Source organism: Aythya marila (genome assembly GCF_965140915.1).
Source record: "Aythya marila genome assembly, chromosome: 2".
Lineage (NCBI taxonomy): Eukaryota > Metazoa > Chordata > Aves > Anseriformes > Anatidae > Aythya > Aythya marila.
In genome coordinates, this window is record NC_139043.1 from 14,287,937 (window position 1) to 14,311,394 (window position 23,458).

The following is a 23,458-nucleotide window of genomic DNA, read 5'->3' on the forward strand; positions in this document are numbered from 1 at the left end:
AAACTTTTACTAAAATGGTCTGAAAACCTCTTCTCATCTCTGGATTATTTCAGCAGGTATTCCTTTAGAGAAGCAAAACTAAATGATAAAAAGAGCTTTTGCTATCTAGAAGAAATATAGAAGAAATAAGTTTTAAAAATGCTTAGGAATGGATCTAAAGCTTAAAACAAATTGAAGCTATTACACTGATGTTACTTTTCTCTGTAACTCATCCTCTGCAGTGCTTCTTCTGAAAGTAAGCTTTTGTGGGCAACACTTCCAAGCACTTCTCTTCTGAATATTTGAAAGCTGAATTCTGAAAAGACAAAAGATTAATTCTGCCTTAATTCAACACCTAGTTTTCCTCAAATAGTTTAATAGCTTCCAAGAGCCATCTTCATAACACCTGTCATCATCCACTTAGTTCTATGACTTGTTCTGTGCATGTTCACAGATTTTTGCAGAGCGATAGCATGACCATTTAAGTAAATGATTGTGGTTGCTGATGTGTCCTGAGGAAAAACTCTTATTGGCTTCAGTCAAACAACATATTCTGAATTTTCCCAGCTTGCAAAGAACAAGTATAAGCCAGTGTTAATACCAACAAACTTCAAAATTCATTTGTCACATTATGTTTCATTTTGTAGCTGAAACGAAAACACCATTCCGACCTGGAAAACACCAATGGACTGCCAATACATTTCTATTTAAAAATTCAGTACCTTGGAGCCTGATGCCTCCTCCATTATTAATCTATTGTGTTTGGGAATGAACCACATGCTTTTATGTGATTGTCAGCCTAACAAGCTTTTATGGACAGCTCCTGCACTTCACTGGAGATATTTTAATAACTTGTGCACATTTCAGAAGATACCCTGCACTGAGTGAAGAGATTGGCAAAGCAGTATTTATTTTCCATCTCTTCCCACAGACTCCCATCAAAATTTTGCAATGACTGACCTTTAAAATTGGAACATGAGCAAATTATTATTTAATCATACGTGAAACCAAACAGATGATTTGTCTTTGTTAAGAATTTATTTATCTGAATTAACAGGAATTTTTATCTACTAATGAAATACAATTACCACTCTGCAGGTATAGGTGATCCCAAACTGTCTTACAGTCTGTAGCGGTTCATTAGCTTCGATGCAGCACCACAGGCCATGTAGTTAAAAGGCTTCCAAAACCATTTCATGTCCAGAAGAGGTACAGCTCTGATTTGCTTCAGCACATTATCTTGAGCTAATTAATCTGCCAGACCCAAAATGCCCCTATGCTGAGCTAGTTTGGGTGCCTCTTTTCTTAATTCCCACAACTTGAACTTGCATGGTGGAGAATCATTCAGCCATACGTTACTACCACTAGGCCTGGAGGGCAGAACTGCAAAATGGCACCAGCCTGGCAACAGCATCCAATCTTCAGCAGTGCTGCTCCAGCCACAACTGACCCCCAGGGTGATTATTTGCAGTTGGGTGAATCCATCCCGGACTTCCCATAGTAACAACCACAGTGTTCAGGGTTGTCCCAGTTTTCTAGGATGTCCCAGCTCCCTATGATTCTGGATACCAGGCAGCTGGTTATACAACAACCCAGTCAAGAGAACATAAATCTGTTTGATGAAACTAAAACTAAAGATAGCAATGAGGAGTTCAGTTTTAATTAGTGTGAAGCAGTATCTCATTTTTTTTTCCATCTCAGAGGACATTATACCATATTTTGTATATTATATAATAATCTCAAGTAAGAAGAAAAGTTAAAATACTTGAGGAGGTTTATTTCTTCTTCTTTTTCCCCCTTGAGAAGGACATGTATCTAAAAAATGTGTCAAATTATTTCATTTCAATATGTTGCAATCCAAAGGAACCAGTTTTATTAAAACTCCAGTTTTATTAAAAGCTTACTATGGGATTCCTTCAAAGTTTTGTTTCTCTTTGTTCCTTCATTTTGGAGGTATTCAACATTAACCTCCAATATCCAAATGATATTTCTTATCATACTGAAGTTGCAGTTATGGGCACAAAATCCCTTAATTTAACTTCATAAAACAACCAAACAGGTCTTCTGTTGACATTGTGAAATTTTATCCTCAGTGATAAAATTTCAACTCAACTGGGCAGGCCCTAAGCAAACTCATTCAACTGATCATGCTTAGAGCTGAAGCTGGACCAGACTTGACCTCCAGAGTTCTCTTCCAACCTAGATTATTCTGTGATTCTGTCTGCAGTGCTGGAGCGTGGTACAACCCAGAGAGACCAGAATTTGTGCATGCCCTCCAAGGAGGCTGAGTGGGAGTCTCAGCACACTACAGAAACAGGCAATCACCAAAGAATCACTGGCATTAGTGAAAGAATTCTGAATTTTGAGGTAATGGCAAGAGCAAAGCACAACCTTTTCTCATACTGTTTTTGTGTTGCTTCATGTCAAATTCTACCCATGTTTTACCAAAAAAAAAAATAAAAAAAATCTAGTGGCTTTAATCAATTATCACTAGTTGCACATTGATGGAGACTATGTTTTTGTTATTTTACGGTCCATAATTGAGAATCTACAAATGCTCGTTTACTTGCAACAACTTCATTCCCTCCCTCTCACATTTAAGCTGCATTAGGTGTCACTATGTAACCCATGTTGCTAGCTGCAGAAGCACAGATTAATTTAACAAAGGCAGCATCCATCCCAACACATCTCCAAGAAGTAAAAGGAAATATACAGTCCTCTTTTAATGAGAAAACTTCAATGTGTTACAATGTCTTGAAACTAAAAAGAAATCTGTATGGAAAAATTATAATTGGTAGTGGGTCCCATATAGCCAAATTACGGCTCCAATCCAATCACTAAATTGCCATATGCTCTGTTCGAAGCAATCAGCCAGTTCCCTACCACAACGCTCCTGAAATAACTGTGCTTTAAAATTACCCAGCTGGGCATTTAAAAATGTTCCGTAAAGGTCTAGTGCCATCCATTTGGTGGAAAAGGACATCACATCATCACAGTCCTTGCAATTTCATCCAATTTTTATTTCTGAGACCAAGTGTTGAAAGATAGTAATGAATGCACTCATAAAACGGCTCTGAAAATGTGAATAATTGCAAAGTAGCATTGAAGATATTTATAGGAAACACTAATGGAACTGAGAGAAAAATCACACATCCTCAGGTTTGTCCCCCAGTTTACTTGTTTTAAGACAAAAATCTGTAATACGCATAAAATGGACTCAAACTATTAGACAACATTGACTTTCCAGTCCCAAACTGGGATCAGTATTCATTGCTTGAAATGAACGTGCTCTTCTGTTGGGGAATTAAAAAGGTGGCCACCACCACCAACAGATATACACAACTGTTCTCATGGGTTTCTTACACCAAGCAGAGCCCAGCTTTGCCTTGCTCTCACTGCACTCATGATCTCTGTCTTGGTCACTGGAGGGAGAGTGGCAGCCTTCAAACCAGGCAGCAAATAGTTCACATTGTACCCCGAGGTGTTCAGAGGAGCCTGCATCTTCCAGTAGCTGTATAAGGAACAGTAGGTATACCACACCAGCTGAAAAGGACTTCTGCTACAGATTAAACGTCTGTACAGACTTTCATCACTTCTTTTAAAAAAGAAAACAACAACTTTGTTTTCTTTAAACCAATATCACATCCTTGATACTTTAAACACAACAGGGGGGAGGGGAAATATCTGCACTTAAAAATATCCCAGTGAAAGGAAACCAGTTAAAGGCTTTCTCCTTTACTCCAAACACACAGAAAACAAAACTCCCCTCAAATGCCATAATTTTCATCACATAATTCAAGACGTTCATTCTACATATTCTCTACCTAGTTCCTAAAAATGTGACTGGAGAGTACAGTATGAACTCAGGAAAATCTGGCTGGATTAATTAAATCCCTGCTTTTCATAAGGAGAAGTTACTCTTCCACACTTCAAATCTAAAATTTCCCAATATCAAATCCCTTCGATCACAGTATGGACTTTGCAACATATTTCAGAACACACTCCTCTGAACTTTGCAGAAAAAAAAATCAGTCCATGCACTGCATGTAGTTAGATAGCACTGTATCTGACAAGAGTCTATAGTACATTTGCCTATGCAAAATGTAACCTCTGAAAATATTATGCACACTGGAGTTTATCAGGTGCCTTAGATTTGGCCTACTTAAACAAAACTCAGAAAGGCATGCCAAGACAAAGCAGAAAGCTTGGATCATTCTCCTCTTCAGGTCTAGTTAATAAGATTGTTTTGTTTTGTTTTTCTTAAGAAAACAACAAAGTGAAAATGTTTAACTCTCATGACATGTGGGCCATGTATTGTTTTGCTATTGGCATGGATAACACTACTATTCGCATTTGCTATTCAATTAACACATTATTTTAAGTGCAACTTGCCACCTCTGCGCCCAAGGAGATGATGAAGACGAAAGGCATTTCTCAGTTTTATCAAGGATGGGAATACTCTGGGTCAGGTGGAAAAACACATTGTTTTTCTCCCAAAGTCAGGTCACAGGGTATAGTTCAGCTGTTCACTGGTACAAGATTTTACGTCAGCAACAAAAGTAATTCTTAACACTAAAATAATTCTTAAGGTATTATTATATAAATTAATGTGAATTAGTAATTAATTGTTTCAACCTGAGATTTTAATTTTTCACCCATCAATACAGAAAATCTCTTGGCAGCTCTGGAGACTGTGTGAAAATTAAATCTTTTGTTTAATTATAAATTGGTTTTGCTGTAATAGTGCAGACTTTAATTGAAACATTTTAATTAAGTGCTTGAAGCAATACGATGCTGTCTTTTTTTGCTGGATACCAGCTCATCTAACAGTCTGGAGTTTCACATTTACTTTCCTCCCATGCTGAACATACATCTTGCTATATAACTAGTTGTAAGTACTGTTTCTGTCTGGATAATGGCATATAAAAAGACAAACAAATGCATCCAACATAATGTGGACCTTAGTCCACATTAATTATTTGGTTTGCCTGAGGAATAAAAAATGGTGGTTAGGACTGTTTAAAAATAATTAGAGTGAAAGATAATAGCTACAGAATCTAGTTCCAAGTGTATTGTGATCACCACAGATATACTTCCTACCTTCTGGCAACCCTCCTCCAAGGCTCAAGTAGCAGACGGGGCTATCACATTGCTCTCCAATGTATGACCAGACTATGGCAAAACATAAGCTTCAGCAGGAAATGCTTTCTTCTTCAGTCAGGATATTAAAATTAAAAACATTTGGAGGACGTATAAATAGCACTATCAACACTATTAAGACATGATGAATGGGGTGGGGAAGAGGGTGGTCAATTGCTTTCGAACAGACTAATTTCCACATTTGAACGTTTCAGAAACAATATGATCTGTCTCTGGGGCCCCTTCTGATGACACTAAGAAATAAAGAAATGAAATCTAAAAAGAACAGAGGAAAATGAGAACAGCAGCAGCAGAATTTCATACTTGTAAAACAATGTTTATCCCCAAATTCTGAAGCTTTCTGGAAAGAAGGGTGAGGCAGGTGCTATCATCTTGAAAAAATGGTCAAGAACAGTAATGCTGATCACTTATACCAAATTTATCTCCAAACATCTGCATGGCTGCCTTGAGTGCCAGTGTTGGGTAAAACACCCAAGCCATCTAGGCTTTCAAGCACTAACAACTACTGAAACAGCAATGTGGCAAATGAATGGAAAACATTTATACTTAATTGTAGATCACACCAAAAGCAGTTATTTGCAAGGAAACCATGTGAGAAACAGAAGAGGCAGTGAAGTAGTTATAAATGTAAAATATTTAAATATATTCATGGGCTAACAAGATTTCTGGGAAAGAACTTTCCATGCATTGCAATGACAGGAAGATATTGTTATTTAAAAAAAAGCGCCCTCTTCCTCTCTATTAAAGAGTGCCCTCATTGATCAAATAGCCTAAGATCAAACAACAGATAACTACAACAAAGTTCCGCTGTATTTGTCAGTAGATTAATTAAATTATACAAGAACATACTGATTCACACAACATATCTTGCCTCCAGCAGAAAACACTCAGGAAGAAAAAGAAGGACAAGTACTTAGCACAATTATGTAAAAAAGACAGATAAAATGTCATTTCAGAAAACAACTAATGGCTGGGTCAAGTAACTTGGTAGAGTAATGCTTCAAAATGCAAGGGTGGAGCACTGCAGGGTGTTTCTTGCCCTATTTCCCTCAGATTCATGTTCTGTACTGAGTTGTACAATTCATTCTGACCGTCTGAAGGAGAAAAGCCTGCCAACTAATTTCTCTCCCTTGTCTTCTAAGATTAACAGAGGAAATGAGCGGGTCTAGCCTCCAAAATCCACCGTCTCCAATTTCCCTTTCTCCGATCTGAAGTGCGTAACAAAGCTGTTATGAGACCACATGTTATCATAAAAACATATTTCATTCTTCTAAAATTTCTGAGTCAAGAACATGGCCAAAATTGTGCCTGAAAGCTATAGAGGGTTGGCAGGGTACAGATTTCAGGAAAATTAAGAAATTCTCAGCTGACAGAGATCACTTTAGCTCCTATAATCCACATAGCTATGCTGATCCACACCAGCTGAAAATCTGAACCTTCTTTTGTGTTGTGCTATTTTTAAGTAGCTAAACTTCAGCCTTGAGTACAATTGTTCAGCCCTGTGACGCAGTCCTGAAAGACAAGTACAGTGGAAGTTTAAAAAAAAAAAAAAAAGCCATCACCAACATGCTGCAGTCACTCACCAAGTCCTTCGCGTGTCCATCAATTCTTATTAATGCTCTTAAATTACCTGCAGCTGTCCCTGAATCTCCATTGGGAATTACAGTGATACACAATAAACCCACAAAAGTGGAACAATCTCTGCTTTTAACATTCCCTCCTGTTCAGATTGCTTATGCCACCTGCGTTTTCTATTAGTCACTCTGGTGGCCTGTAATGTTATCACTCTGTGAGGGCAAGACATAACCCTGGCTTTTGTGTCATGTTATCCACCCTCTTTTTTGATCAGTAACTCTCCCCAAGAAAATGAACTGCAATATCTCTTCCCATCAAGAAATTCTCTTGGTCTCCATGGTGAGAAAAAATCCCCTGGAATCACCTAGCTCTATTAAATCATACAAAAGCAAGCTTTAGGAACAAAACTGGGTCTGTCAGATAGCTGATGTCATCTCTCAGACACTCACCAGGGTGACAATGGCACATTCAGCAGTCAGTTGAGCAGCACTGAACAACGTCCGAACAAAGCGGTAAATCTGTTTCTGCTCTGGATCATGTTTGTCATAATCTGGTGGCACTTCGGATTTCTAAGGAAGAAATACTTCCAAATAGGTGACTGAAACAAAACGAAGCAGACAGAAAGACAGTTCACATGAAAAAGAAGAAGAGATAAATGAACTTACCGAAAGGGGATGAAGGTTTTCATCAAAAATATCTAAGAGCATTCTTCCATCTGTGTCCCTAAAAAGTATTAAAACCAAAGTAGTGTCATTATCTGAATGTAATAACATGCAGCTGTCACAGATGCAAGCAGATCATTAAAGCTCTAATACTCCTTATGCTGTGGTGCGCTTAGAAACACTGCAGAAATGTGACTCTCATATAGGAGTTGGATATATTCTACCATAAAGTTCATGTGCAATACGAAATCCATATTACAAAGTATGCTAAAATTTTCAAATTTCAATGCTCAAGACATAAAACTTTTGTGCCCACTACTGTGAGGCTTTTTCACAGCCTAAGATGTACAACGATGAACTTCTAATATATTAAAACCAGCTCAGCTTACTCTGCTTTTCTTAACTTCGTGACAATCCTTGAAATCTCTTCCTTTAGCTAATTTCTCCTCCTCCATTATTTTCAAAGTCATGACATTTACAAATATTTGTATCTTTTCCAGTTATCCTTTATTTTAATATATACATACTTCACTTCTTATTTCTTTTGAAAACCCTATACCATTAACAATTTCTGAAAGCAAAAAAGAGCATATAAAAAAAAAAAGACAAAATATTTCGATTCACGGATCTTAATTCACTATATTTCTCTCATCCCTGTTGTTCAAGATCAGCATGAAAGTTGATGCAACTTCACAAGCCTAACATCCAGTATGCAATTTAAGACTTCTGTGTGTAATCTTATCAGGAATATTAACCATCACAAAAGCGAGTGGTGTAACAGTGCCAGTTAGAACCGGACACTTTTTGGACAGATGCATCCATGTGACTTTCTTACTACAATACCATCTTTATATATTGCATCCCTGGTGCTCTGGTCAGAGAGGTCTTAAGAGAGAAACCACTGAATGTTTTTTATCTTTACTCAACACGTGTCTCACAGAGCATGCAAACACGAGTTTTACAGGAGACTAATGTCTAAAAAATGTGCTTATTGGTAGATAACATCTAAACCTCAACATCCAAAGTTGATTTCTTTTCTGCTATAAAGCCTGTTCACACTGGAAATCGATACTTTTTTTTTTTTTTTTAAAGGAGTAGTTTAAAACCGACTAACAGATTGAGATAATTACTTCAAAATACCTAATCAGCAAAGATTTTAGGCCAGATTTCTACCCCAACAAAAAAGCTGGTATTTTAATGCAGAAGTGGTCTCACTGGAATCATTGCTGTGTTAACATAAGCTGTGGCCCTTCACAATGAGAAGAGGGAAAGAAAAAATTTATTTTTCTATTTCTTCATGCTGTGTGCTATGAAGGCACATTTGATTGCCATAAAAAAAAACCTACACTGAAAAAGAGTTGATAGGCTTTTGTCCTCACTAAAATAAAATTGTACTGTTGTCTTTCAAAAAGGAATTGTCTACTAATTGATCTAAGCATTTTTCATGGTTAGTTTGCTTTAAGTTTGGTTATTTATTTTGTTAAGCAAATTCGCCAACACTCGTGCATTCCTTCAAAAGCAAGATAGGTGTAAGTCTCCTACCACCTGTAAGATAGCTAAATGCAACAAAAGCTGGAAAAATTCAACAGAACAATGAGAGAAGACATTGGGAAAACTAGGAATAACTAGAATTTCACAATCAAACAAAATGTGGGGAACATATGAAACATATTAGGTATTCTGAAAAGTGACATCTGGGATTGGTGAGAGTCTGGAACACTAGAAAATAGTTTTCTTTTAAACTAAGCATAGAGGAGAAAGAGGACAGATAATTGTTGTCTGAAAAGAACTCTTCTCAGGTAGAGCTTGACTCGTTTTCTGTCAAAACCAACTTCAAGCCTACCCAGGAGCTGCAGTGGTTTCTTACTCCCCAGCCCCCATAACGAACCCGACTCTACCGCATACGTCAACAACTTCCTTTCCCCCTATAATGGCAGGAAACAGAACATATGTTTGGCTGTTGCCGTTTCAGCAGCAAACACAACCAAGAGCTGTTATCACGTTGTTCCCTCCGTTCCCAAATCAGAGACAAGTGAAGGCAGAGCAGTCATTTCACATCCTCCGTTTCAGAGCTGCTAATTGATGCACTCAGGCCTGAGATTGTCTGTAGGGAGTGCAGCAGAGGGCGCGGTTACAACGCATCTCACTGCCCTGGGGAACTCGAGGAGGGACAAGCAGCAAGCAGTTCCTACCGAATAAATCACCTTTCCACCCCCAAAGTGAACGGACAGATACCGAGTTTCCCAAGAAGATAACAATCAGAATGTATTTGTTTTCAAGTCACTGACACAGGGCCCTTTCATTTATAAATATTTAGCCTCTAATAGCTGCAGGTCAAGCTTGCATCGAGTTCTGTAATAAAACTATGAATGTGCATATTTTACTGTCATCAGAAATCAGTCTCGTGGCAATCTGAAGGGATTCAGCTTCCTTTGGCTCTGGATTTCCTCCTGGATACTGTGAGCCCTTACTGAAGTTTCTCACCTGCACATGGTTCCTGAAGTGCCCCCATTCTGCTGAGCTCCTCACCCAGCTGGCATAATGTTTAACTGAGCACTTAGGATATCTTTAGGATCTGACTGTCTTTGGGATGGATCTCTATTAGTCAGTCAAGCATAGTTACAATTGACTAGCTGGCCAAACTAACCCAGAGATGATGGAAGGAAAGGGGAAGAACAGAACCACGGACAGATAAACAAGTAAACCAAGCATGATCATTAATGGTTCATTTCCTAGGAAATTATATTAAAAGTTAGTAAAAGGATTTCACTCTAACATTTGCTTTACATACTGCCATGTTTAATCTTGGAAAGTCTTCTAAGAGTTTTCAGCAGGGATTGCGCCCTAAACTTTTCTGCCTTTGTGCACTTTTACATGTTTCTCTCTTCAGACGCCAGCCTTGTTTCAACAAGTGTAATGAGTTCCAGTGACCTGTAACATGGTCCCAAATGATGTACCAGCTTAACTTAAATTTATGAGTAATTCCTTTTGTTCTAGTTGGACTTCTTACAGTCCTGAAGAAAAAAATTAGATGTAAGTTGGTTTGTTAGATCGAGATCTAAGCTGGCTAAGTTCTCTGAAAAGACACTGAAAAGCTATGGACGCATAAGTAATTTGACATATTTATACAAATCTCTTAAAAATTTCAGGCAATATTATTTGATGATACTGCGACATATTACATCATGACAACATGTAATTTAAGAAACAGAAGTGCAGCTTAACAACAACATGAATTCATGCACCAAGTTACTTTTTTTAGAGAACCTGTTTTAGTGTTAACAGTCAACCTGGCTGAGCATAGATCTAAAGCATACTACACCAGGAGGGGTAAGACAGGACTTGCTCTGCTTCTGCGATGTCCTGAATTACGTTTATTGACAATGTCAATCTTACTATATAATTAAGGGCTTGTACTTTAAAATCCACTAAGTGATTGTTGACTTACATAGTCAATTTTACAAGGGTGTAGCCTAAAAAAATAAATCTGAAAGACACTATGCAGATTTCTTCTAAATCCATTTGAGACATATGCATAATACAGAAGTGCCCAGAGCATATAAAGCCAAATACTGAATCAAAGCTTTTCAATGCTGAATTGTATTTGCACAGTTTTATGATACATAATCCTCTGATTTTTATTCGTTTAAGTAAAATAATACATCTATATAGGAGAACACATCTCTTTTTTCTAACATTGGAGATAAGAAAAAATACTACCCAAAAGCATTTTCAAAGAACCAAATCACAGATTTTTAGGGTTTCAACAGTTCGTTTGTTTTGATTAAAGAGATCTTCAGTACAAGACTTCATTATTCACATACCTGTTTTTGATGTGGTAATATATTGCAAGAGCTACACTGTAAAGAAAAATATAGAGTTAACACCTCAGGATTGTCATATTAACATCCAAATTTAAAACTTAGCAGAACACATGACAAAAAAATATGCTCAATAGCCTACTTTCTTCTGTTTATTATTAGATGCCAGGTAAAACACTGTAAATAGGTCATCTTAGAATATTTGTTCAGCACACTCAAGTGCCTCCTTCCCACTAGTAACGAAGGACCTTCCACAAATACTCATACTCCATACATCAAGTCACACATGCCTTCCATTTAAAGCCTACGTCCACTAAAGTAAATAACAAATCTCCTCCTGACTTCCAAGGTTGAAAATAAGTGACACAAGTGTTGGATATTCACTCTGATTGTCCAATAATGCTGCAAGGCTAACTTGAAACATGTTAATTACCCTTGGCTTATGATTTTATATTTAAATCCACAAACTTCTGATTCTTTCTATGTAATTACTCACATAGGAGACTCAAATACAAGGCTCTAACATTGTTATGGCATCAAGTTACTTATTTTAACTTAGGAAAGATATTTCCCTAAATAAGTTACTGCATTGTGCATTTCCCATGCTCTTTCATGACAAACCTTCCATGACAAAGATGTAAGTACATCTGTTTATATTCTGCACATACTGTCCATATAGACACAGAAAATTAAGATTTTAATTACATATACAAATAACTAACTGATCCCATTCACTTTTGAGACTGAAGAAAACTAAGACTTAGCTTCTCATGCTTACTCTTGAGTTTCCAACTTGTGACTCCAGATTTATCAAAGGATACATGCTTTACTCAGGATGCAGCTTTGCTGAAGGATAAAGCAGGAACAGCACTCTTCCCACTTATTCTAACAGCACAAAACCCAGCAAAAACTACAGAGGAATGAGGAGTGAGTTCAGTGATTCTATTTGCTGACTGTTTGTTTTGTCAAATTCACTGTAAGTTTCTTATGTCTTACAATGATGTTAAATTCCCCTCACAAAAAGCCTTTTAAGAGAGTGAATCAGTCACTCTATATTTTTCTTCCAGAATTTTTACAAGAAAATCAACACACTGCATGTTAGGAAAGTTATATGTTGGAGCTACCAAGTTAGTAGAATTGTAATTCATTTCAGTATTTTTTAAAAACATTTTTTCTCAGTTGAAAATAAATGTATTTTACTGACTTTTAATAAGCGCTATAGCTTTTACTGGGCTACATCAGCTTTTAGCTCAAACTTGCTTTTAAAACTGAATTTTTCTATAGATATATGTAATAAGTTAAAAAATACTGTGTACCCATGGACTTGTAAAAGACACAGTTCTCGCTGAACATAAAAAACAGATTTATGAATGAATTTAATTTGACTGAAAGCTATTCAGCGAATGAATTAGTCCCAAAATTTAATTTTAAATTATGCCCCCAGGAACATACTTGCAGCTCCAGTTCACTTTACGAAAGTGGATGCAAGAGCATACATGCAGAGCTCTGCTTGGTGCCCATATTGTTGCTGTTGTAACAAAATAACAAATTAAGTTTAGGAAAATATTTACTCTTTAGAAATCTATATCAGAATCTGAAGGTCTCTCAGAGCTGTAACAGATTAACTCAGCCCGATTTGTATTCTGCTTTTCACACACTGGTTCAGCTAGCATCCAAGGGGCTGTGACAGTCGTGCAGAGAGCAGTTTACGCAGCTTTCCATCGCCCTCCCCAGCCACCTCGCATGCTCTGAAGACCTCCAAGAGACATGCTAATATTTTAAACCCACCAGTGCATAACATGACACAGAGGAAATAAATGAGCCAGCCAAAACGTAGCCCTTATAGATCTCCTTATGTGCAGTAGTCATTCGTCTGCAGCGACGTCCGGGCGGGGGGCAGGAAATTAAGCTGTATTACAAAAACGATAATCCTGTGGTCTCCCAACCCTTAAATCTGCTACTTGTACAGCCAGACTGGAGGGAAGAGGAGGAAAATACTCAGAGGCCAGAGGCCAGTTTCTCACCCCACATAACCCCTTCTATAAACTCTCCGACCCCGTGCAGCTGCCTGCCAGCCCCAGCCCTGCCGCTGCCCCTTTCCTCCCTCCTGACCCTCTGCTCTGCCCCCAGATGCCACCTCCTTGCCCCCAGCTCCACACCCAGGGCTTGGGTTTCTGCCTTCCCTTTATGGCTCTGTTGCTGCCCACCAACACCACGTCTCAGCTGCTGCCACAAGCCCAGCTCTTCTTTCCACGAATGGGCCCAGTTCCTGCACTAAAAGGGTGCTGAAACTGGCCGTCACCCCCAAGAGTCTGCACTTAAAAAAGCTGCATGCAAAGGATTATAGAGCAGAAAAGTATTAAAATCCCAGAGGGAAAAAAAATATCAAAACCTTAAAATCATTTTCCACAGCCCATCTGAATTATTTTTAAGTTACTCATTAGAGAAGCTTGAGGAAATGCAAGACTGTATTTCAGACAGAAATAGCTGATAAGGAATTAGGCATTGGTCTGCAAATCCTTTCTCCACTCCCCTCCCTTTTTTTTTTCTTAAACAGAATAATTGAGAATGTGTTTACTGACCATCAACATTTCTCTCTCATGTAAATAACTTTATAACATAGATTTGGACTTCATAAATTTTTGCATTGGATTAGATTAAGAGCAAACAACTGAAGAGAGTGTATCTGCAACCATAATAAACAGCATAAAATGACTATACATTCATTTTCTCATTTTTCCCTTCGCTGTCCAAAGCGTAAAGATCAACACATTATACACATCAATTTTGTTTCTCTCTAAACGGACACAGGCAGCAGTGAAACCTGAAATGAACATCTGAGATGTCACCCAAGTATAAGCCCATGTAGACACCACAGACAAAGCTCCCCACTGCTGTGCAATAAAGTGTTGGTGTCTCTGTACTCAATAAGGAAATAAATCTGGAGGCAATTCATTTTCATTTCAAACAGAAAACTGGAAGAAAAGCTTAGCAAATGAACATTTTCTCATGAACTGAAAAAAAGCTCTTCAATTTCAGGAGATTTCAGATCTTTAGGGAATTCTGAAGTAAGTACCCAAGTAACCTTCTGAGGACTTATCCAAAGCAAGTGCACAGTTGAACGTGGAATTACAAAGATTTCAGCTTATAGAGTTTGAGAAACTTAATTGCTGCTTTCTTGGGAGATATACCGTATTGGGAGTTTGATTACACACAAACCTAAAATCAGAGTAATATCCTTTGCTCATTCTATTCATTGCGTCTTGAGCATGACTGGATTAAAAAGACTTACTGCTTCAAAAACTAAGCCCCCTGTGAAGATTGCTTAGTAATGGTTCAGATGTGTACACATATGTAATACATAATGTAGTTTCAAGTTAAAAAATACACAAAATTATTGAACCCACCATTTGATGGTATACTTGAGGTTTGGTTGACTGACTGTGCTGTCATCCAGGAAAATAGTGGAGCAGGAACTGTACTTCCTTCTCAACTGCCCAGGAGGATGCTATGAAAAACATGCAAAAGAACAATAGCAATTATGTAACACCAAAACATTTTTCTGAGGAGATGTAAGAATTTAGAGAAAACAAATTTTTCCGTCTCTCACAATGACGCACACAGTAATGTGATCATGTTTTGAAGCAGTTCAGAAAGTTCAGAAATAATTACCAGTGCAGAAGTCACAATTCCTGCCTGAGCCTTGCCTAATGCTTTCTTCAAGTCCCAATCTCTCCTCCTTCCCTCTTCCCCAAAATGCCATGCAAAATCTTAATGCAGAACTACTCAAATCAAATACACAGATTTGGAAATAAAATATGTACAAGATCTATGTTCCTGTCCTCATTACAAAAGAAGAAGTGGAAGAGTGAAAAAGATACCACATTAAAGACTGATTTAGAAACAGATGCAAAATGATGCTTAAAGAAAATTTAAAAAAAAAAAAAAGCAAAACAAGCCAAAAAAAATAGGATGAAATAGGGGAAAGAGGTCTTTACAGTGAAACTACTAACAACTTTAAAAATTAATAGGGAAAACTCAGAAAAATCAGTTCATTAAAATAGATTGATATAGACAGGAAGAAAATTGATCTACAGAAGTAAGAGAAAGTACATATGCAAATAAAAATAGATTACATATCTCAATAGAAAAAGTTTTCAAGAGATTTCAATTCTATTTCTGCACTACTGAAAAAAAAAAAACACATTGGAAAACACAGCAACAAAATGACATTTGACAATACTGCTTATTTCAGAGGATTTTTTTGTTCAGAGGGTTTCTCCTTCAGCTGTTTAGAGCAGCCAGAACTCCACCAGTCTAAAGAGAACAGTTTAATCGTACCAGTTAATAGCTCTCACAGTCCTTAAGGCTCTTTGATATCATCTTTGGTTATTCTACCTACACTACTGAATAACTTGACCAAGAAGAGCCTGTATCAGTGAAGTTAAGGCACCTCAAATTACACGTTGAACTTACAGCAGGATACATTTAAAATTCAGCTGGCACACTCACACAAAGTTTTTAATTTGCCTTACAATGAATGTTGTTTCAGCAGAGTCCGATGTCAGTACGACCACCAGTGGAAGCCACAGAGATCTACCAGCTCACCACAATCTAGGCTCTTCTGACTCCCATCTCAGTACATCTTCTCCTGCCTAATCTCCCAAACAGATATTATTAAAAGTGCCAGCACTCCATCATCTCCCTAATGTTTCGTGTTCCATTAGTTACAGACTTGTTAGCATTCATTAGATACAGAAGAGACAAGACTCCTGGTAAAACCCACATGCGTCTGAGTCATCCTTCTTTTTATTTTTCCCAGCTACGAGCAAAAGAGCATTCAAAGTCTTCCACCAGTTGAAAAAAAATATTTCTGATGAAGCTGTTACAATAGTAGGAACATTATGCTAAAATGATTCCAAAATTCACCAAGAAATTCTATGAAGATCCACAACTTGATAATCTGTAGGCTGAGCTGCTTTTCTTGGGCTACAAAAGCTTAGTGGAAAAAAATGAAAGAGATTTTGTCCCCTCAAAAATTCTCCAAGAGTTTGGAAAGGTACTTTGTAATGCTTTGGAAGCTCACAATCCATCTACCTTCCAACCTATTATGTGCTAAGCAAGGCAACAGAAACAGAAAATTTAAAGCACTGGAGGTGTTAATGCCAACTAATGCATCATCCAGCACTGATGTATATGGAGAAAGTGACCAGGGCTCTGGTGATTTATAGTTTTTATTCTACCATAGTGTGGTTCATATTTCTGGGTTAGTACCTTCCACAGGTATGATAAAAACTTAAAAAACACTGAAAATGAGACTGTTTAGTGGTCTGGAAGGGAGGAAGGTACAGATACATCGACATCATAAAAAAAAAGCACATGGAAAGTTCTAATTCTACATTAAACGTCTATGCTTTAAAGGTTGAGATGGAATTTAAGATAAACAGACTTGACCCATTTGAAGCAAGCATGAGTAAAAACAGAAAACAACTCTGCAGCAACACCACTGTCAGATTTAAATTTTCTTATGCAAACAGAACTTGAATATTTGATGCACGTCGATAATTAAAGCCACACAGCTTTTTTTTCTGAAGCTACCACATCACAGAGCTCCCCACAGTTGTTAGGCTTAGAACTTTTCACACCTCAGAGAAATATGTGGTGTCTCATGCCTCGCTTTCCATTTGTAATGCCTTGGCAGTACGGGGTACCTCTCCCAGCCTGAAAAGTGGTGCCAAGTGTAAGCCTCCTCCCTTGGATATCCACACACACTTGGGCCCTGTGAATAACTAACCCATCGACAGAGCAACATTCCCAGCTTTACTCTAAGCTTCCAAGCCTCTACTCTTATGTAGCCATATGTTAAGGCAGATAACATTTCCTGCCTTTTCCAAATCCCTGGAAAACACCCCCAGTTTCGTATTCTAGCTTGACTAAGCTGGAAGAAATCCATGGTCGCACAGTCCAGGCAAGTAAGCTTTTCTGAGCCTCCATCAAATGCTGAAGGTGAACCTTCTCCATTCTTGCAAATTATTAAAAGTTTACTGAGCATCACCTCAGTATCCAGCACTGTCCTATACAGACACCCCAATTCCACATCCATTTCAATGGAGTAAGTCCTCCCAAATCATACATGAGCTTAATGCCTTCACATTTCAAATGCATCATGGCTGCCCACATCATCTTCCATTTAGCAAGGTCAGAGAGGCTCTAAGAGAGAAAAAATGAAAGAGCTGAGACAGAATATAGAACCTTTGAAGAAATTAGCCAAACCCTCTAACATTAAACCTACTACAGAAACTACTTGGAAAACTGTACTCTGCTTACCCAAGGATCGTGTTCAGGTCGGAAGGCTGAGGGAGAATCCACAGAGGTCTTGCTTACTCAGCATTAAATATCGAGCAATAACTTCGATAACAGAACCAAAGTATTCTTTACTGAATTTACAGATGGCATTAACTTGGAGGACTACATATGTATTAGAAAACAGGGTTATAATCCTGAGCAATCTTGACTAACTTGAGAAGTGGTCTGCACAAAAATATAGCCCTGCAATCCATTAAGAACAGATGCAAGGCTATACGCTTTAGAGCAGAACCATCTGTCTAAATATGATATGGCTGTTGAGGCTGTTATATATGAACTGTTGAGGCTTTCATCAGATGAAAAAAGGATGAGTAGATCAAGCGTATCACATGACAACAAATTATTCTCTTTTATAAAAAACAAAGGAAAATATCATGCAGGAGTTATAAATAGCGCTACCATGTGTGCAACAGGATGGAGCACCCTTTCACTTGGCTCAGATGGAATACCACGTCCAGTTTTGACCACTGTATTTCAAGAAAGACTAATTTCTTTGATGATGAAAGATGAATCAACAGGAGAGAACAGCAAGATTAATCGGAGGTTTGAAAAACTTGATTTAGAAGAAGAGACTGGAAAACAGAATGGTTTATTCTAAGAACAAAACAACAATGACCTCTATGTCATATTGAAGTGATTTTCAAAGAAGAGAACATTGTTCTCCACTTCCATTGATAAAGGCATAAGAAAGAGCAGGCTTATATTCAACTAGGGAAAATTCAGATTGGACACAAAAGGGTGAGAGGACATAATGGCAAGAAAATAAATTTTAAAAAAAGTCCGTTTTGAATGGCAGGTACAGCTAAATTCTGGCTTGAGTGACTTGAGCAGTTGCAGAATCTCCATCACTGAGAGTTGTAAAGAAGAGGTAAAGCAAACATGGCAGCAGTAGCTTAGCTGTGGGATTCAGCTCTGAGGCAAGAAATCAGACTGAACAATCTCTTGAGATGAATTCGGGACCAATTTTCTATCATTCTGTGATCTCTTTTGGAAGTGAGATTTTTCTAGGTCTTTACTCCAGAAGCAGTTGTTGTTTCTCTCATTTCAACCAAAGATCATTAAGGAATGCTGACAATATGGGTTATGATGATAACATAATAGCTTTTATATTGTGAAGTTTCTTTCTTTACAGAAAAGGATATATAATGGAAAAAAACGCTGTTTAACTTGCTATGTTTTTACACATGTTACAGAACAAGCTCTAGGAGATCAAGATCCGATGTACTTCCTTTAGCAGCAGCTGTTTCCAGCTCTTAAAAACAGCAGTTTGGCCCTCGTGCACAGCTAGTACTAAGGAAACATCACTGCTTTATTTCTTTTCCCAGCTTCATCCTAGAACTTTCCGACTTTCCAAATATATTTTTTTAAATTTTGTTTTGTTTGAATAATACGCTTTACTTGACTCTTACATGAAATGCATCTTTTCAGTAATGCAATGGCTTAGTTTGTCTGATTTTTGACTTTTCTTAGCAAAAAGCCAGAGAAATTAAGTCACAGAGTCATCTAGGTTGGAAGAGACCTCCAAGATCAATGAGTCCAACCTCTGACCTAACACTAACGAGTCCCCCACTAAACCAATAAGTCAAAACCATACAAGCTCTGCTGAACTGTCTCTATGTTCCTGCTATGACAGAAATCACAAGACATTCCTAACTAATTCAGGTTGCCTATACACAGGATGACTGTCTCGCAGGCTTCATTTTCAAATCATTCAGAGATTAAACTTGAATTTGCAGGGACAGGGCTTACAAGTGTTACCACTTGTTTTGGTAACAGACATTTCAGGGTGTCCTTGGGCAGAAATACGTAACAGAGAGGTGCCCACTCAGCAAAACCCACACACAGAGTTGACCAGAACTGAGAGAGGCCAGCTCAGTGCTGGATGCGCTTTAGCAGCCCTCGTGTGGCGCTCTGCCCTGCCGCTCAGCAGGGTTTGCTCACTGGGGCACAGCACTCCCCTAATGAAGCCATCCAGCTTTTATACCAGAGCTGGCCTTGAGCCAGTCAGCTTCCAGTCTGGCAGAGGAGTTTGTCTCTTTCAGTGCTCTTTTCCACTTGTCCATCAAAAGATAATTTGCGGCTTCTGCCTTAAATAATAATGGTGCTGTCTCTTCGTCCATCACACCAGGTGTAAGTTACTGCATGATTGTAGAAGGAATTTTTTAAGCAGTATCTCACCCGTGGAAAAAATGAAGCTGGCTTGCACCCATCTGTGGAGTTATGTCCATTAGCTTCAATGCAACAGAGACTGGCCAAAATGCTACTAGGCAAAACTGGCATGTGAACGTGCACGCGAAGCCAAATTACAGCAGTAAGCAGGGCTGCTTCTAACTTGGAAAAGGGAGGCTCCTAACTTGGGATCTTTTATTGCTTCAGGACATGATTTAGTACTGACAAGATTATTCACAGAAGCAACATGATCTTACAGGTCAACAAAGTGCTTTCCAAAAATCAGGCAAGCCCTGCAAGACAATGCTCTGCACTGCTCTGCAAAATCCTGCATTTATTTTCATCTTGCGTAACTTTGCACTACAGCACAATTATCTATATCTAGTGGCTACAGGGGGGTATATTCACCTGAACAAAAGCTACAGGAAACCACACCATCGTATGCTTACGCTTCTCTGTCAACGTTTACAACAATAAAAAAAAGACCAGTTCAACCACTCTGAAGTAATACCTGTTGTATCTTATCCATCTGTGACATGATTCAGCCTTGTTCTCAGTTGATTAGTCTCACCAATGTTTTGATAACGTTCAGAATTGGTGCCTTAGACTAGATCTGTACTTGCAGGTTTCTTGAGCTCTCAAAGCTTGTCCTTCCTCATGTCAACTACAGAAAACTGTGTTAGGGTACCACAAAGCCCCAAGAGGGCTCATCAACCATTGGCAAACCCTTCTGCAGCAAACACAGACCCCACTAAACCACTGATAAAGCATCTTGCTTTCCAAACCTGAAGAGATTAAATTTTTTTTGGAACACTAAAAGCAGCTTGGAGGCTTATATTTACATAGCATATAACTGCCAGTGTTGTGCAATTTGACCAGGAAGACTTTACTAGGCTCCCAGTGCAGTAACTATTACACAGTAATCTTGCAAAAGAATTCTCCCATCTACTTTCATTGCACCTTAAAAGTTATCTTTGCTTCTACCCCTACAAAAGTTTGTCACTTCATATAACACTGCATTGAGGCTGATAGGAGTGGTTAAGAAGTCTTCACCTCAGAGGACGGGAAAAGAAGAAAGAGGATAAAAAATATTAGGAAAAGCATTTCAAAGAATAAGTTCAGCTAAGGCATCAAAGAGAACCTGTTGATTCTAATAGGAAGCCTGAAAAAGCATCTTAAACAGCATTTGTTAGGAATGGCATTGGTATAGGGAACCTGTCAGATGGGCCAGGTGGACTATAAAGGCTCCTCTAGACCTGTATTTTTTGTGATCTTGCAGTGGAGAGGAGCAAAGACCAGATTAAGCAATCTCTAGGAGAGCTGCAAGAGTACCTGAGAAGCCTCTAATCTATCTTCCAGTTTATCTTGTTCTTCTCTTTGAGTAAGGAATGTTAATTAAAATATCTCAAGGAATTTGGACAGCAATTATAAACTCTTACAATAGGCAGCCTGAGGCAGTCCACCTCACAAAAACATCTCATATTTTATATTTTGCTTTGCTTTTTTTCATGGATTCAAGTACTTTTCATGCCATGTTCCCACTTCAGCATGTACCGTATTTACTCTCATAATCACTAGCTGAAAGTATTTGATTACCAGTCATATGCCCAGCAGTTTCACAATAGGGAAGCAGAACAGACTCTTTATCCACTTTGACAAGAAAATTTGGGGGTTACACGGGAGCAAATACCATACATCACTTCAGGCATGCTAAAACACTCACAGAAGTTGCTTGTGCCACACAACACACACAAAAGGGCCCCTCCGTTCTCTGCAAGTCCCCATCAGCAGGGCTGCCAGTGGGAAGAAGCCTCCCCTGAGGTGAACCACGAGAGCATCGCTTATAGGGACTGGGTTTCTGGCATTCATGATGCCCAGGAACTTTTCCCCAGGATGCTGAAAAAAAATTTTGGTCTATATACAGATGTTTATTTCTCTTCTTGATAAAACAGTATTCGTCTGCTGGAAATCTGACTGCCCAGTTCCCAGGTCTGCAGATAGTGGAAGCCACTTCTAGATCCCTCAACAAAATGTGCTGAAAGGAAGCTCTTGCTACAAGGCTGAAGAAGAGTCTTCAGAATGCAAAAAAAAAAAAAAAAAAAGTGCTCACGAGAAATATTATTTCCCTTTTCCCAGAAACAGCAAAAAATATCCCTTATTTTTACTGGCTATTACTGTTCACAAACATGGAATAAGCTTTAAAAGCCTCTATTGTCAAGAAAAAGAAAACTCTTTGGGAAAAAAGGATTTTCATCCTGTCTGAAGGGGAAAATTTGTAGCAGAAACTTGACAAGGAACAACTTTCCCTTCGCCTGCCCTGCTCCTTTCTCCTGGAGGAAAAAAAAAATGATAATAAGAAAAAAAATCCAGCCAGAACAAAAAACTAGCTACTGCAGGTAATAATAAGAATCCACTCCTTCTCCACCCTCCCCTTGAAAACATAAAACATATCTTCCTGTTGGCTCTCCCTGTACAGGCAGAGGCACTGATGCAATCTCTCGTCACTGAAGAAGGAAATGTCTCTATCTCAGTCTGCATCTTTATCCCCCTCAGCAGCTTGACTAAGCAGATTAAAAGAACAGACAAGCGCACACTGAAGAAGCATTAAAGGCATAACAAAAACCAACTGCCAGCTCAGTGAGGAAGGACAGCAATCGGCTGCAACTGCTCAGGAATTAAAATAGGCTGGAAGAAAGCGAGCACAGCAGATACCCTGTAGGTAGGTGGCTCCCTCGCTTAGCCACAGGCTTCCAGCCCCCTACGAAGATGAGCACTCTAGCCGTGCAAAGGTTTCAACACCACCCTAAGGCTGTCATCTCCCTGGGTTCTGTGGGAAGAGCGAGAGCTGACGGCTTCTCCATGGCACCCTGTCATCCCTGCTTTCACTCCTTCCCCCTTGCCTTCCCCACCCAAAAAAGAACAGCCGCTGGCTTCTTCCCTCACACCTACTGACAAGGTGAGTCTGAAGCTTGGCAAGTGCCAGCCCCTGACAAAGCACAATAAACCAAAGCAGGAGCCCCCCTGTTTGGATTTGGGGATAAAAGGAAACCATCCAGCCAATGAAAATATTCTACAGACAAAAGCAAGCAAGAAAGGAAAAGAACAATGGCCTGAGATCATGCTGAGAAAGTGCATTTCTAAATGAAAACTGTGACAGGAAAATAAGAGCAAAATAAACTACTTGATAGTCATTCCTTTAAACTTCCAGAAAATTATTCCAGAAACTGCCACAAATTGTTACATATGATCAGAGAGTCAACTTCAATTTATTTCTCATTTTTCCTGGGTAACAAACTAAAACGGTATTTATGTAAGTTATTGTTCTCATCTGTTAATACATGGGCCTAGACAAGCAATTAAAAAAAAGGAAAAGGACAACATTTCTTCATACTTCTCTTGCTAACCACATTGATTAGCTGGGAGATGTTCAACTCTTCCTGCAAAATAAGTAGCATTCCACAAAAAGATTAAAATGAAAGTATTATAAAAGCATTCCTGATTATTTGATACAAAAGGAGACTAAGTATATGCAGACTTACAAAAGAAAAAAAAAAAGATGACGTTATGGAAAAACACAAAAGTGAAGAGTGATGCATGATGGTGAGGAGTTCTTGTAAAAGAAAGAGAAAACAACACTCCAAAATCTATGTTCTCTGGCTTGATTCCTTCAGAGCAGATGTGGGGACTGAGCACCAACAAGGAAACAGATGAGTAGCAATAGCTCCT

General features: G+C 38.5%; 1 protein-coding gene across 2 annotated transcripts in view; it reads right to left on the minus strand.

Moving 5' to 3' along the window:
- The window catches only part of CCNY (cyclin Y), a 123,853-nt gene that overhangs the window by 18,162 nt on the left and 82,233 nt on the right, over positions 1-23,458 (minus strand). For both annotated transcript variants that reach the window (XM_082752501.1, XM_082752502.1), the window contains 4 exons: positions 14,605-14,705; positions 11,201-11,236; positions 7,380-7,437; positions 7,164-7,283 (listed from right to left, as the gene is read on the minus strand). In XM_082752501.1, coding sequence (XP_082608627.1) covers positions 7,164-7,283; positions 7,380-7,437; positions 11,201-11,236; positions 14,605-14,705 — 315 coding nt within the window. The remainder of the gene's footprint in view (positions 1-7,163; positions 7,284-7,379; positions 7,438-11,200; positions 11,237-14,604; positions 14,706-23,458) is intronic.